The 12,160-nt window shown below is 38.4% G+C and overlaps 1 protein-coding gene across 1 annotated transcript; it reads left to right on the forward strand.

The window, feature by feature from the left end:
* The first annotated feature begins 369 nt into the window (after positions 1-369).
* Positions 370-11,139, forward strand: tdp1 (tyrosyl-DNA phosphodiesterase 1). The gene is made up of 16 exons (XM_082534141.1): positions 370-553; positions 2,512-3,105; positions 3,851-3,894; positions 5,268-5,323; positions 5,527-5,623; positions 5,750-5,784; positions 6,509-6,601; positions 6,895-7,065; positions 7,541-7,619; positions 7,815-7,991; positions 8,410-8,458; positions 8,621-8,687; positions 9,832-9,939; positions 10,292-10,394; positions 10,501-10,606; positions 10,870-11,139. Exons 2-16 carry the CDS (start codon positions 2,514-2,516, stop codon positions 10,941-10,943), a joined length of 1,851 nt encoding a protein of 616 aa, XP_082390267.1. The 5' UTR covers positions 370-553; positions 2,512-2,513; the 3' UTR covers positions 10,944-11,139.
* Positions 11,140-12,160: the final 1,021 nt, after the last annotated feature.

Consider the following 12,160-nt stretch of genomic DNA (forward strand, 5'->3'; position numbering starts at 1 on the left):
TAACATGCCGACTAACGATGTTGTCAAACAATAATTACAATACTTAAACAGTGCTTCAAGATTGCATTAACTGGCTAATCCTTGATCATTTAGCTTTAACTTTATATCTCACTGAAATATTAGTGTATTTCTGTCGTGTTTTATCTGCACTTAATAGGCATATAATAGGCATAAGTGACTTTTGGATTTCTGGATAGCAGTAACAGTAATTTTGCCACCTCAAACAAAACAGAACCATCTATACACAGTCACAGGTGAGAAACGTATTCAGACAGGTTTTTATTGTTAACTAAGAAAGATTAATGAACCTCATACAATCTTTGGTGCCTACAACATGCATTACCTGTAACTCTTTTGCATCTGGATCCGGTGTCGTTATAGCGGAACTAAATGACAGAGCGCAAGTTCCCACACGGACTCGCACTGCTTGTGATTCTCCTGCACCGTGGTTTCTCTTTATGAATGTTTTGTGTAAAGTTTGGTAGCGGTGGATTGATAAGAGTCTGTTCTTCCAGCAGAAACAACCCGCGCCACTGCGCATTGATCTGATCCGGTAAAACAAAGAGTGCATTCGTTCAGTACAGCAGTGCCGCTTTCAGCCACAGTCTGCACACCTCTGCACTGTTGATTCATAAATGCCGTCTTGCTTTCTCTGCTGTGTGAATTTATGCACTTATTCATTCTTATGCCAGCCAAATATGTAGTCTGATCGTGGTGTTTTGCACGACTGCATGAGGCCTGCTTTTACCTGTTTTTAATACAACAGTGTGATCACAGGAAATGCGCTCTCTGTACTGTTATTTATTTTTGTTTTGTTTTTTAATTTGTCTTTATTTACAGTACTGTATATCAATTTTGGACCCACCCCTTGTTTTTTTTATCTTCATTATTATTAATATTATTTATATATGTTGCTAGTGAAATGGGAAATAGGTAGAGCGATTAATTGAAACAGCTGGATGTAAATGCAGCGTATAAGGCAACGGTGGAGTTTGTAAAATCTAATGAGCGTGAAAGTCAATATTTTTTATTCTTCTATCTTAATTCTTCAGCACACCCTGAACTCTTTCGGGAAGCGTTCTTGTCTTTTCTTTAAGCAGTCTTCAGAAACAAACACTCAAAGCTCTTCTTTTGATGTTGGCTGCATTTTGTCCTATTTTCTCTCAAATTGATCCCACACTGCTTCAATAATGTTGAGGTCCAGGCTCTAGGAAGGCCAATTAATGTCCTTTATTGTGTGTTTTCATATCCAGGTATACCTTTACTCTAGTATACTGACAGTGTTTAGGATCATTGTCACGCAGAACAAAAAGAAGCTGATGTCAATCAGATGATTTCCAGATGGTATTGCATGCTGGATCGAAATCTGATGGTATTTTTCTCCATTCATAATTCCATCCGTGTTGACAAGATACCCGACACTACTGAAATGCTGCCTCAAACCACTGCAGAGCCTCCACTGTGTTTTACAGATGGCTGTAGATACTCACTGACTTCTCTACACAGACCTGTTGCCACTGATTTTCACTACAGTTCCTGTGTATTTTTATTTTATTCCCATTTCCCTTCCTCAAGAATGGCTTCCTGACAGCCACCCTTAGGCTGAGACCATTTATGATGAGGCTTGAGTGAACACAGTGAATAGATGGATCACCCGAGGGTCCAGATACATTTCTCGGGGCCTGTGTCTGGCCTTTTTCTGTTTTTTTTAAGGGATTTATTTTTAGATAATGTTCGTCTACTGCAAATAGAATTATAGACCTGCTACTTCTTCTTTTATCCTCCCCTTGTCCAGTTTCCTCATTTTTCTTTAAGAACACTGCACACTATGCTGAGATTTCCCAGGTTTTTGGGTAATAGTTCTTTGGAATAGTTCTTGTTCATGAAATAATACTATTTCATCCCTGTCAAGCTGCTATCTTTGGCATTTTTTATAGATTAAACTAAAGAAATGGGAGTAAATTCTGTGTTTTTGTGAATGGGTGTCAGTAACAAAGTGCTGAAAGATACAGTTTAATATTTGTTCTACTGCTAAGTTGTTTGTAATTCCTTAAATTATGTGCTCTTATGTGATTAAGTGACTCATGGATCAGTGGCTTAACCATTCCTCTAAACATGGTCAGGTACAAAGACTGGATGAAGAAGAGTGAAAAAGAAAAACTTTAAAACACCTTTAGAGAGTCTGGAGAAGTATTGCTCAATTTGTAAAAGAATTACAAGGGAGTTTGGCTCCACTGGAAGCAAAATATAAAGAAATGAGGGCTGGCTCAAGAATTTTGCCCAGTAGTGTAGATAAGGCAAAATAAAGACTTTTGCTCAGTTGCAAACCATTCTCATTGTCAGTAATGATTCCCACTAGATTTCTAAAATTCTTTAAGCTTCACTTGAAATTGTATATTTACTGCCAATTTCATAGATTATATGTTTATAATGGAAGCTCAAAGTGGATGTTTCAGCTATTTGTGTCTCTGTGTGTGACATAGACTTGGCTTCTCTGTTTTTATGATTCAGGCATGTCTCAGGACAGTCAGCACGGCAAGTGGACCATCTCCAGCAGTGATGATGATGACGATGAGGCTCTTCCTCCTTCAGGGACTGCAACATCTGGTTCCCGTCAACCCACTGAGTCCAGTCACAGTTCCTACCGATCTGCTACTCCATCACCACCCGTGGAGGTGAAACCAGAGCCAGCCAAACCACCGGTGTCCTCTCTCGCTGTTGGCTCAGAAGCCAGGCAGTCAGCCGCTAAGAACCAGTTAAACCAAGTGAAGTATGAAACCAGCCCTTCACTGGCTGGAAAACGCAAGAAAGTGGCGTCAGATAGCACGGGCTGGGCTCTCTCTGATAGTGATGAAGATGATGGAGAGGTGAAGGGAAAGAGTTTGAGTGACTTGCCAAAGAAGGCGCCTCCAAACCCCAAAACAAAGAAGCCAAAGGTGGAGAGCGAGCGTCCTCCAAGTCCTCACGGCCGACTTTACTACATCGATGAGCCCGATGACTTCTTTGAATCCCGTCTTCCTCCACTAAATGACACCTACAGGTTTTACCTCAACAAAGTCACAGGACTGGAAAAGAAGTACAACAATGGCGCTCTGCATATCCGGGGTGAGTTTAGAGAGAACAAAGCTTCAGACACTGGTGAAGAGACAGGTTACCGGTTAGAGCTTTCAAACTAGCAGGGAAAGTTTTTTTTTATTTCATTTTATTACCTTCACCAAAGAGCTTATGTGATTGGTTTGTTTTTCCTCTCTGTTTGTTAGCAGGTTTACTCACAGTTATGGATTTATTTGAAAAAGTTTAGGAGTGGATGCGATAACTTTTTGAACCTTTCTTTACCATGGTGAGATGGCATTTTTTTCATATACATATCAAATGGAAATAGGAAAAGTTAAAAACCATTGTCTCCATTTTTGTGAATTGGTACAATGGTACAACCATTGTACCAGTTCACAAAAATGACCATTTTAAAGCCCTTTATCCTTTGTGGTGAAGACCTTAGAGTAATGTAGCGAGAAGTTTAGTTATCCCATTTCAGCAGTCATTTGCAGACATCAGGGAGATAAAACATCAAAGGAAGCAACATCTGGCAGACCCAAGAGAGCAGCCATCTGCTAAGTGACAAATTCTTTGTCAAAGGCACAGCGAACAATGCGACGAGCAAAGAAAAACAACAAAAAAGGGAAACTGGCAGTTATATTTGCCATTTGCGGCTCAGCTCTTGAAATCTTGGTTTTAGTTTCACTTCCGCTGTTTTTGTGATTTCCCCTTGGACATGTCTCTGCTGCAAACTCCTCAGGCTTAATGGTTTGGCTTTAACTTATAATCCAAACTTTTTTTTCCTTTTATTTAGACATTCTTTCCCCATTATTTGGCACCTTGAAAGAATCGGTTCAGGTGAGTAAAAATAATTATGCCTTCTTTTTCTTTCCACAGATGTTTTCATTTTAAACAACAGTGATAAAACAAACAATCAAAAAGCAACAACCATCTATCCCTGATAGTTCACACATGGCAATCCACTTTCTCAAAAGAAAAAGTCCACTCAGAAAAAAGGGCAGCAAATCAAAAAAATGCATGTCTGCTTGACTTCCTGTTAAAGTCACATCTCCTACAAAACTCCAAAAAAGCCCCAAAACATAAAAAAAAAATGTTTACCTTTCTGTACATATGTTATTCTTTCTAGTGAAAGGTTGGAAATCATTTCTCTCATCCACTGTGTTCAGACCGAAACAGCGATTACTGGGCTTCTGAAAAATTTTACCCCTGTGTATTTTCCAAATCACTTTTCCTTGACCTCAGTGGAAAATGAAGTCCAGGGAAGATGTGTGGAGGAGAATTCATAAGGAGTTGGGGGGAAAAACAACTGTGGTGATCAGAGAATCCAACTGTGCTTACAAAAACCTGCTTAATAATATGACAGTAGGTGTTGTGGAAGAAACAGGCTATAAAGTGAAATGAAATGTTTGCCACGTTGAGATTATTTGCTCATCCTGTCCACTCATGTTTTCACATCCCAGTGGAATGGTTCCAGTGTAGCTCCTGTTTTTATTAAAGCTTCCTGTGACTGAAGTCTGAAGTCAAAATACTGCACTGCCTTAGCTGAGGGCAGAACTAATGCACTTTAAATATAATAGAAAATATCTTATTATTATATATAAAAATCTACGCTCTTGACGCAAGATCATAACTTCTTGAGAAGCAGATTTTATTACAGCAGCTTAATGTTCATAGCTCACCTGTGGGTTTAACAGGCTGCCGTTAAAGGCTTAAAATATATCAGCAGTTTATGAACAAAACTGAAAACACACTATTAATTTCTATCTAGGTCACCAACATAACTTATCAGTCACGCTGGTGACTGATGGTAAATTTTGAAATGACCTTATTATCCTCTATCCTCAATCCTTTCATAAGCGATGGTCCAGTGTGTTCTTTGCCTAAGGAGCTGATAAAGGTGGTGTTGACACACATTTCTTAAGCTCTTAGAAAATGCAACTGGCTCTTAATGCCTTCAGATGTATAACTCAGTTAGGATCCTTCCTAAACAAACCCGATTAGCCAACCACAGCCCTGGTCTCCATACTGTGTATGCGGTAATATGCGGAAATATGTGGTAAACAGCAGCTGTTGGATGGGTTACAATGAAACATGCGACAGATCCCTAAGGATGAATTTGATGACTTTACTTTTCATGTGTCAGGTGAAAAACTTGGGACATTGCAAAGAAGTAAAAGTATGGCTATAAACTCCACTCTCTTTCTTTATAGTTTAACTATTGCTTTGATATTGCCTGGATGGTGAAGCAGTACCCATCAGAGTTTAGGTAAGTTCTGCTTCTTCTTTCCTGTCACTGTACTATAACTCCCAGATCTCAGGTCTGATGATATTCATATAAAAAAAAGTTATTAAATTAAAAATTACAGTAAAATGAGAGAAATGAGTCAGACCATTGAGCGGTGAAAAGTACACTGGGGTGGAGGAAGGTAATGGTGCAGGGAAAGCTAAACTCTGTGTTTATGTTTTCAGGGATCGCCCAGTTCTGATCGTACATGGTGATAAGAGGGAGGCCAAAGCTCGACTCATCCAGCAGGCTCAGCCCTTTCCACATGTGCGCTTCTGCCAGGTACAGGCTGGCCCACACAGGAAACAGCTGTTTATCAAAGGGAAATGGTTGATATTATTTCCACTTTGGATTGCCGTTTAGGTTGAGCTAATGTTTTTATTTGTAATCATTTTTTAATTTTTGCAGGCCAAGCTGGACATTGCTTTTGGAACTCACCATACGTAAGCATTGTTGATGTCTAAAAGGGGTGCTGAGAGCAATCTAAAGCCTTAGGCTTTGGTTCACATATCAACTCCATTTTAGACTGTTTTTTTCCAATGTCTATGACATTGTACAGATCCAGGTTGTAAGCACAGAAGCCCAACACACCTGCTGTGCTTTTGTTTGTGAGGAAAAATCAATAAGAAGAAAGTTGTTTTAAAGAGGAAAGAGCTAAAACTGTTTGTTTCATACACAAAGTGAATGTGAGTCATGCAAAGCTACCCTGGTCATGCAAAGCTACCCTAGAAGAATAAAAAAAAAAAAGCATAAAAATACAGATGTAAATGAGCATAAAAAGTCAATCTAAATTTATTGACTACAAACTAGCACGACTGTTATGTAACCATATCAGGCTTTGCATCATTGTTGTCATTTTGGCTGTTTTCTTGTCAGAAATTGTATTAAATTCTATTCTATGTGGCATTAAAAGCTCTTCGATAAACACTATAGTAAAGATGGTGTGAGATATGATGATGTGAAAGACCGATAAAGTCATACAGAAAAAAAATGCTTTAAGTCATTGCTACTGGAAGTGGTTTTACAAGCTACTTAATCAGGGCGTGACTTTTCACAAGACTGCAAACAGTCCATTGAAAATATGTTTACGTTTATATGATCCACATTGCAGATATTATAGGCCTTTTAGCTTGCTCTTTGTTGTATTGTATTGCTGTGTGTCATCAGGAAAATGATGTTGCTGTGGTATGAGGAAGGCTTCAGAGTCATCATTTTGACCTCTAATCTCATCAGAGCTGACTGGTACCAGAAAACACAAGGGTACGTCTATTCTTTATTTATTGTTGTTGTTGTTGTGGTTTATTTGTCTGTTATCAAGGACATGGGAAGACTACCAAGCCAAATTTGATGCCGCTTGGTAGCAATGTGGTTTATCACCAGAGAAAAAGAGCCCTTCTAGTTCAAGAAGGGTTTGGAGTCTGCAAGTTGGACTACTAGCCCTACTTCTTATGAGCCACTTTAAAAGTATAGAGACTTATAAATAATAATCATATTGTGATTAAATGTGTCGCTTGGTTGTGAAAATGTCCTCAAATCAGTTTTTCCCAACCTAGGATGTGGATGAGCCCTCTGTTCCCTCGGTTACCAAAGGAAAGCAGTGCAAGCGCTGGTGAGTCGCCCACCTTCTTTAAGAGGGACCTGCTGGAGTATCTGGCATCGTACCGCGCTCCAGAACTTGAAGAGTGGATCCAGAGAATCAAAGAGCATGACCTGTCAGAGACCAGGTATACACAAGATGCTCTTCTGTATTTCGTGGTTGTAACAAGTGGCTATTTGAGTTACTGATGCCTTTTTACCAACTCAAAGCAGTCTGGGGTCTTTCTGCTCTGACCTCTAGCACCAACAAGGCTTTTTTTTTGCTTTCTTTTTTTTTTCAAACTGCCAGTCACTGGATTTTTTTTTTCATTTTTGGATCATTCTCTATAAAGCTGAAAGATATGGCTGTGAGGGAAAATCCCAGTAGAGCAGCAGTTTGTGAAATAAATGAAATGAAGTGGCTTAGAGTATAAGTCTAACTTTTATTATAAGTAGTTTAAGTTTTGGTTTCTGTAACGAAGAAGCTTCCCAGCTCTGACAATGTATCCAATCTTATCTTATATCCTATTATCTTATTTTTTGAGATGCAAAGAGACAGAACAATATAATCAGTGCAATAATGCCCAGATTACAGTTTGTTCTACCTTTGTCTTCTGTTATCAGGGTATATTTAGTTGGCTCAACCCCAGGAAGATATGTAGGTTCAGATATGGAGCGCTGGGGCCACCTGAGGCTGAGGAAGGTAACGATTTCCCTTCAACTTTACTGTGTAACTATATCACCACTGAGGTGTTGCTCTTAAAAAGTTGGGTTATAATATTTATAGAATAGATAATTTTCTGCAAAATGCAAGTGATTAGAAGGAAAATGGCTATAATATGCAAAACATATGACTGGATTTTCCCTTGTTCTGTTTTTTTGTTTGTTTGTTTTTAAGCTGTTGTACGAGCATACAAATCCTATTCCTGGCGAGGAAAGGTGGCCAGTGATTGGCCAGTTTTCCAGCATCGGCTCTATGGGATTGGATAAATCTAAGTGGTTGGCGGGGGAATTTCAGCGCACCCTGACCACACTAGGAAAATCCTCTCTTCGCCCAGACCCTCCTATGCACTTGGTCTGTCCAACTACAGCAAAGATAATGCTGTTTGCTGCATGATCAGATTTAAAAGAACTGTCTGCTGTAGTCACTGAGTTTATTAAGACAGGAAACTTTTTCACTCAGGTTTTCAGACTTTTTTTTTTCTTATATATTTGAAAACTTTAGCACTAAATAATCAATCAAGCAGTTGCCCACTTCGTATATAGTCAGGGTTTTGTTGTTCCACTCTTACTTCCGGTCGTTCCTTTTGTTAGAAAACTTTGAGAAGATATTTCTCCAGCTTGCATTATTGAGCCACTTAGCTCATTTTATGACTTTTGTGTTCTTTAGCATTAATAATTACTAGGCAATTGCTATGTTTGACCACAGTTTATTAAAAGTTACAAAGCTCTATATTTCTAAAACAAGTTTTTAATGGGACCTTCTTTTGCAGCTTTATCCATCAGTAGAAAATGTGAGGACAAGTTTAGAGGGATATCCAGGTAAATATTCTTTTTACTCACATTTCAAATACAGTATAACTCATATAAAAACTAAACTTCTTCAGAATACTTTTAATTTTAGTATTTTCAATTTGCGCTTTTAAATATTTCTGTTTTTATTATTGTGAATTTACTTGTAATCTAAACATTTTTGTCCTCCAGCTGGAGGCTCTCTTCCCTACAGTATCCAGACAGCTCAGAAACAACTTTGGCTCCATTCTTACTTTCAGTAAGTTCTACCAAAGCAAAATTCAGTCCTGCTGTTAGGGCGCAGCAGTAATCAGTCACTTCTAGTGTGCAAGTATGATTGCAGTCTCCAGCCCTTTTTTTTTTTTGTTTATTGTCACATCTGTTTTTAACACAGAATCTTTCAGGTTGATCACAAATCAGAACAAATCAGTAAATAAAAGCAAAAAAACAAACTCAGCTCAGAAGAATCAGAGAAGTTCAGGAGCACCAGAAGGAAAGCAAATAGTGCGGCTGATTCCAAATAACTCACTGCACATACCAGTTTAAATAAACAGTTGAGTTGGACTATTGAATTATCTAAGATTATTAGCTTGTATCTAATTTCAGTGTGCATATGGGACCACAATTTATTACTGTAGCACAAACACAACAGATGGCAACTAAAGTGTTGAAGAACATCGGGGAGAAATTAAAACAGATGAACTGACTGAGGTGCTTAAAAACAGTTTTAATAATGTAACATTACTAAACGCTTTAAACAAATGAGAAACATTTAAACCCAATATTTGATCTGAAGAGGTGGTCAATACTGCACATAAATCATAATCTCGAAGTTGGGGCTAGTCTGAAATTTGGTAGTGGAAAAGTTTTTTAGTTGAGATTTTAATGAGGTGGAAAGCCTGAAGTCTGGAAGTTTCAGAGCTGCTGCTGAGCAGCTGTACTTTAAGAGCAGTGATCAGCTAACACAGCTAAATGACCAGAGTTATAATGGTTTTTCAGGTCTAGCAGAAACACTGGGATTTGCCTATTGAGGCAATTATTGAGATATGAGAAAATGTATTTAGATTAGCCATAACGTAACATTCCCAAAAACAGGAAAAACATTGAACTGATGGCCACATATGGTTTGCTCTGTTATCTTCTGGGTTATATTTGACATCCAGGTGTCCGAGTTATTCCATGCATGAGGTGGGCCGTAACTAGGCCTTGACTTTTGCTTTTTGCGTTCTCTGTATGTTTTGGAACAGCGGTCCCCAACCTTTTTTGTGCCACAAACCAGTTTATGTCCAACAATATGGATATATACAACAAAATAAAACCAGTTCCTGCACCCAAAAAAGTTTGGTACAGTTTGCACACATCTTTTAAGTGATCTGCGGATTCTTGTGTGTGGTTGTTTTTAGCCGCTGGAAGGCAGAAGCAACGGGGAGGAGTCACGCCATGCCACATATCAAGACATACATGAGGGCATCTCAAGATTACTCTCAGCTTGCCTGGTTCCTTGTCACAAGGTTTGTGTTAGTGTGTGTCTTTGCATCTGTTCTTTTATTTCTCATATAGCATTTACTGCTAAAACAGGCAGAATTACATTTTCATGCTAGACTAGAAATACGCTTTTCTTGTGGGTTGCAGAATTAAGAGTTGTATGCGTTTATAGTTATCTTTTCCTGTGTTTATATAAATAGTAATACAACGATGTGGTTGATAAAATTAGTTGTTCTGTTTTCTATAATCAGTGATAGCATATTCTTGTGTAATGGTTGCATCTTGTGTTGTATCATTGTATTTGCCATTAGTCTGATCATTTCCTGGTCGCCTGAGCTGTAATAAAAAGTTTCACTTTGTCTCTTTGGTGGGTTTCAGTGCGAATCTCTCCAAGGCAGCATGGGGTGCGCTAGAGAAGAACAACACTCAGATGATGGTGCGTTCATATGAGCTGGGAGTCCTCTATCTGCCGTCCGCCTTTGTAAGAGCAACATACAATTTAATTGTGAAGAAAAAAATTTCTATTACCTTTTATCATTATTATAAAAGACCCGATGTGTAGTTACATGATGGATGTCTCCCTACAGGGCATGAAGACATTCTCTGTTGACAAAAATCCATTTCCGGTCTCTGCGTCCTTCTCGGGTTTCCCAGTGCCGTTCGATCTCCCCCCTACATCCTACACTACTAAAGGTATTGGGTGTTTTCTTGCTTTGGAACTAGACTCCAGGAACTGTAGTTTTCAATACTTCAACGTTGACTTATTTTTTTTTTTTTTAGTCCTAGAGGTTTTTGCGTGTTTTCATCCACATTAATAGTTTCTGAAAACCCTATCAGTGTGGATCTAGCACCCACCAGTCCTGACTCTATGTCCTGCATAATGTTCCTTTTTATCTGGTAAATCAAAGTATCAACACTTTGAATTTTACTTCACTCTTTTCCTTCTTTGCTCTCAGATCAGCCTTGGATCTGGAACATTCCTTACAGCCAGGCTCCCGACACACACGGCAACATCTGGGTTCCCTCCTGATCACACGCACACACGTCTCATTTGAAAGTCTGCTGTCTGTACCTGTTAGTTACTGTGTTTAGTTGTTAGTGGTATTAACATTTTTCTGAATACTTTTATACTGTACCATATACTCATATGATTTCTACCAATAAATAAAATATTGTTAGATTTGTGTATTTGCAATGTCAGTTGTTGTTTTTCAGCATTAGAATAAGATTTAAACATAAGAGGTTGCACTCAAATAGCTTGAGTTATAAATCTTCATATGTAATTCCAATTTAGAATCCCAGGAGAGGTCTGATGTGGTCTTATTTTGGCATAATGGGGGAGGTTCTGTGTAAATTTACTTAATTTAAAGTGACAGCTCTGTATGAAACATCCCTTTTAAGTGAAACCTGTTGCACAGATTCATAAATGTTCACGATATAAGCTTGTTTGCTTCTTAATATCATAAAGGATAAAGCTTGTATAGGATTTGGGGAGAACATTAATGGCTCATTTTTTTGTTTTTAATCGCCGATCTGCACGCATTCCTATTTTTGGTGGTCGGGATTTACAGCACTTTGTTTTTTTTTTACTATCAGGTTAATGATTATATCCGTATATGTACCCCTTGGGGTAAATTCATTACTGATTAAGCAGTTTGAAAGAGCCACAACCACGTTTTCTCTCTTTAACTTGGGTAAGTTCATCTCAGCAAGATGGCTTTTTTTTTTACGTGTTTTAATGTTAGCTCACTACATATTTACACTGGTTAGAATTAAACATATTTACCAGAAACCTCAAATTAGCACCTATACAAATACAGTATGTTTTTTCCCTAGATCTTTAAAAACCCAGGGTGCATTAAAAAGCAACTGTCCATTGCTGTCTGAATACCCTTTTTTTTTTTTTTCTTAATCTAGCTTCAACAGCTCTTTCCAACATCGTCTCATCATCTTCATCCCACAGTAAATACTACAGCTTTGCACATCTTCTCCAGCATCGGACGCTTCCTCTCCATTCCTGGGGAAGAAGTGTCTTGGGGAGTAAGGCATCTCCTCACTCTCCAAGATTGCGTTAAGTGATCTAGTCAAAGATGTCTGCTCTCTCTTCAAGACATCTCAATACCTCCACAGGTATGTCACCTGGACCAAGTGCCTTTCTACTCTTCATCCTCTTAATATCTGCCCTTCTTTCTAATTCTCTATAATTCCCGATCCTTTGTCCAGGCTTCTCTTTCTCGATTTCTTCAT

Source organism: Aulonocara stuartgranti (genome assembly GCF_965226115.1).
Source record: "Aulonocara stuartgranti genome assembly, chromosome: 1".
Lineage (NCBI taxonomy): Eukaryota > Metazoa > Chordata > Actinopteri > Cichliformes > Cichlidae > Aulonocara > Aulonocara stuartgranti.